This window comes from Coffea arabica, chromosome 2c, assembly GCF_036785885.1.
Source record: "Coffea arabica cultivar ET-39 chromosome 2c, Coffea Arabica ET-39 HiFi, whole genome shotgun sequence".
In the NCBI taxonomy this organism is placed as follows: domain Eukaryota; kingdom Viridiplantae; phylum Streptophyta; class Magnoliopsida; order Gentianales; family Rubiaceae; genus Coffea; species Coffea arabica.
The window spans coordinates 20,000,001-20,003,213 of record NC_092312.1 but is presented as its reverse complement, the minus strand read 5'-3'; the positions used below and the strand labels follow the sequence as shown (position 1 = coordinate 20,003,213).

General features: G+C 40.4%; 1 protein-coding gene across 1 annotated transcript; it reads left to right on the top strand.

The window, feature by feature from the left end:
- The first annotated feature begins 2,161 nt into the window (after positions 1-2,161).
- Positions 2,162-3,201, top strand: LOC113723762 (vacuolar iron transporter homolog 4-like). The gene has a single exon (XM_027246741.2). The coding sequence runs from the start codon at positions 2,213-2,215 to the stop codon at positions 2,861-2,863; it is 651 nt and encodes a 216-aa protein (XP_027102542.1). The 5' UTR covers positions 2,162-2,212; the 3' UTR covers positions 2,864-3,201.
- Positions 3,202-3,213: the final 12 nt, after the last annotated feature.

Genomic DNA, 3,213 nt, shown 5'->3' with positions numbered 1-3,213 from the left:
CCTGCGACTGTATAATTGTCAATCAATTCCAGAAGTATTCTCCTCTGAACTAATGGTCACACGGCATAAGTTGCTGCGAATTCGTGTTTGGGGGTCGAATATTTCCCTTGAATGAGAGCGGATTGGCTCAAATGGTAAAGCCACTCTTGCCTTAAGCTACATGCCAGGTTCTGACTCCTATAGTTGCCAATGCAGCATTCAACTCCACCTTCCTTAATAGAATTTTCTTGTGTGCTTGGAAAAAATTAATTTGGGGGTTTTGCACTTCAGTCTTCTCGATCCTAACAATTACTTCATGCATCAATTCAGGATGGGACTAGGGAGAGATATCAATCAAGAAGTGATGATAATATGAACCTTGAGCTTTTAAGTCGAACACAAAGTCACTCTCAGTGCTTATAATTAAAGTTCCAGCACATGTTCTTGTTTCAGTGCCTGCCTTCTTAACTGATCTCCGGTATAATTACATATTCTATCAGTACGCTCAGAGGCTCTTAACTCTTTGAGTCTCTTACATCCTCTGGAGCACTCTGGTTTATCCAGCGGCATCATACTTGGTAAGACAACTTAGGCGTTCAGTACCCCAAAGAAAAGAAAAGAAACAAAAAACTTAGGCTTCTTTACAAGGGAAAGAGTGAATATAAACTCCCTGGTAATTGGAAGGAGAACAACATCATCATGAGTTCTACTGCTCGAGTGGAATAAACAAAATAAAGTATAATATGGAAAAAGAAACCGCCATTAACTTTCACTGGATTGGGGAGGGATTTTCATGCGTGGATTCCACACTCCTTCAGATATAATAATGATTTTTCTTGGAACTTTTTGTGTGGCATGCACACTCCTGAATTACATAATATATCCTGTTCTTGACAAGTATTTGGCTTGTCTAAATGCTATCCCACTTGGAGGCCAATTGCACAAGAATTTCTTTGTTTTCTTATTGTGAATATGTCATAGAAGAAGATGTCCCTGTGGTCCAATGCTTCTAGATGTAGCAGACGCATGTAGTAATCAATTCGCCATAGTCATCTTCTGCAACATTGTTGTGTGGAAAGGTTGGTTGAGCCATATCTGGAAGTGATTACCAGCTAGTTTAACTACAAGCAGTTTGGGCCTCTATCAAATGTGGATTAGCTATGTGGAAATCTTTTCACAGGATTTAAGCAGCGGTACTATGTAGAACTAAATTTACAAATAGAACTTCAAAAAATGGGGTTTTCTTAGTGCAAAGGAAGTGAGGAATTGCCGTTTGAAATATGGGTAAAGAGAGAAGCGGGGGATGTGAAATTGGCAGAGATATCTTGATATTTGATCTGTGCGCCAATCCGCATTTGGTCAGGCCTAAACGCTAGACCGAACAGAAACATCGATCAGTTCACAGTTAAGATTTGAATTTTACTCTTTCTCTCATACTCTAGGGCCGAATGACCAGAGCAGATTTTTCTTTTTCTTCAGATGAAATGGCATGCCAGAACTGAAAAAATTTTGACAGGCAGGACGACCTTTCTGAGACACTAAACCTCAGCAGCCCCTTTTGAGCAGATTGGATCTCTATGTCCTAAAACAGAGTTACACCTGTCTAGTTCTGAACGATGCCTTCTAGAGGTTTTGATGTTTTACTCCTGCCCTTAGTATGTTTGAGCTATCTATGTCACATCATGCAGTGAAAGAAAATAAGATTGGGAGCAGTAGCTAGTCTTTTCATGTGAAGAGAATTCGGGTTACAAACTTCTACGTGAAGTTGTGTTTTGATGGGTTGAGTGTCGATATGTACTTGGCGATGAAATTTTGGATAAACTGCAGAAAGAATTGAACTGGTGTAGCTTTCTCCAGTAAATATTCATTCAGATATGATCAAGTATTACAGCGATAAAAGGGGCAGGAGATCAAGTATCCCTGAGAAAGATACTAACATTCTAGTTGACGAAATTAGATCATGAATAACAAATTCGTTCACTTTAGGAGTTGAGTATGTAAAGAGAAGGTTCATTATCTTTTACCTAAAAGGTCTCCACTGAAGCTTGTGCCCTCCACACTACCCTATTTTTTTTATACCAAAAAGGAACCGAGCATCATCAAGTTTGCCTATTTTTTTTTTAATGATTCCATCTATAAATGCATGGGAAGAATGTGTCCTCAACAAGCAGGTAGTATCTTGCATGCTTAGCCTTCCCTTGTTTCACTGTAGTGTCTTTCCTTGTTCCCAGTCATGAGTACCCAAAACTCCGTCCAAATTGCACTTCCCAAAGGTGCTAATGACCAAAACCAGAACCAAGAACCAGGAGAGGACTTTGACTACTCACAAAGGTCCCAATGGCTTCGAGCTGCTGTATTAGGAGCTAATGATGGATTGGTTTCAATCGCATCATTGATGATGGGGGTTGGAGCTGTTAAAACAGATGTCAAAGCCATGATCCTGACTGGTTTTGCAGGACTGGTCGCTGGAGCCTGTAGCATGGCAATTGGAGAATTTGTTTCTGTGTACTCTCAACTTGAGATAGAGGTTGCACAGATCAAGAGAGAAACAGAAATGATAGAGACCGGACAGGATGAAGAAAAAAACAAGAAAGAAAATCTGCCTAATCCACTGAGTGCGGCAATGGCATCAGGTCTTGCATTTTCTTTAGGAGCCATAGTGCCCTTGCTGGCAGCTGCATTTATAGGAGACCATAAGGTGAGGTTGGCTGCCATCATTACTGCAGTGAGCCTGGCTTTACTAGTTTTTGGATGGGTCGGGGCAGTGCTAGGGAAGGCTTCTGTAACCAAGAACTGTGCTAGGGCGTTGATTGGAGGTTGGATGGCTATGGCCATCACATTTGGAATGACCAAATTAATAAGCTCCACTGGAATGAAAATATAAAATCATCAACTACCATGTCATTTTCAACCTTTTTCCATCGCTTCAAATTATGAAAAATAAATGCAATCTTCAGCTTGAAGAAGGTTGCTGCATGTTGATCAATTAAGTTTGTGAAATGTTTAGAATCCTGTCCGGTCAGCGCGGTGTTCGTTTTTCTTTCCTTTTTAGTTTCACTCCTTGCTGTGACATCTTCTTGATCAATAGTACTAGTATCTTGCGAATCCAGGAGGAGCAGAACTCCTGGAACATCATTCCTGTAGTTACGCTTTACACCTTCATATGGTCAGATGTCTTTCCCAATACCAGAATAGCTTTCAGTTGAAAGTAAATTCTGACAAAACCACTGAAAA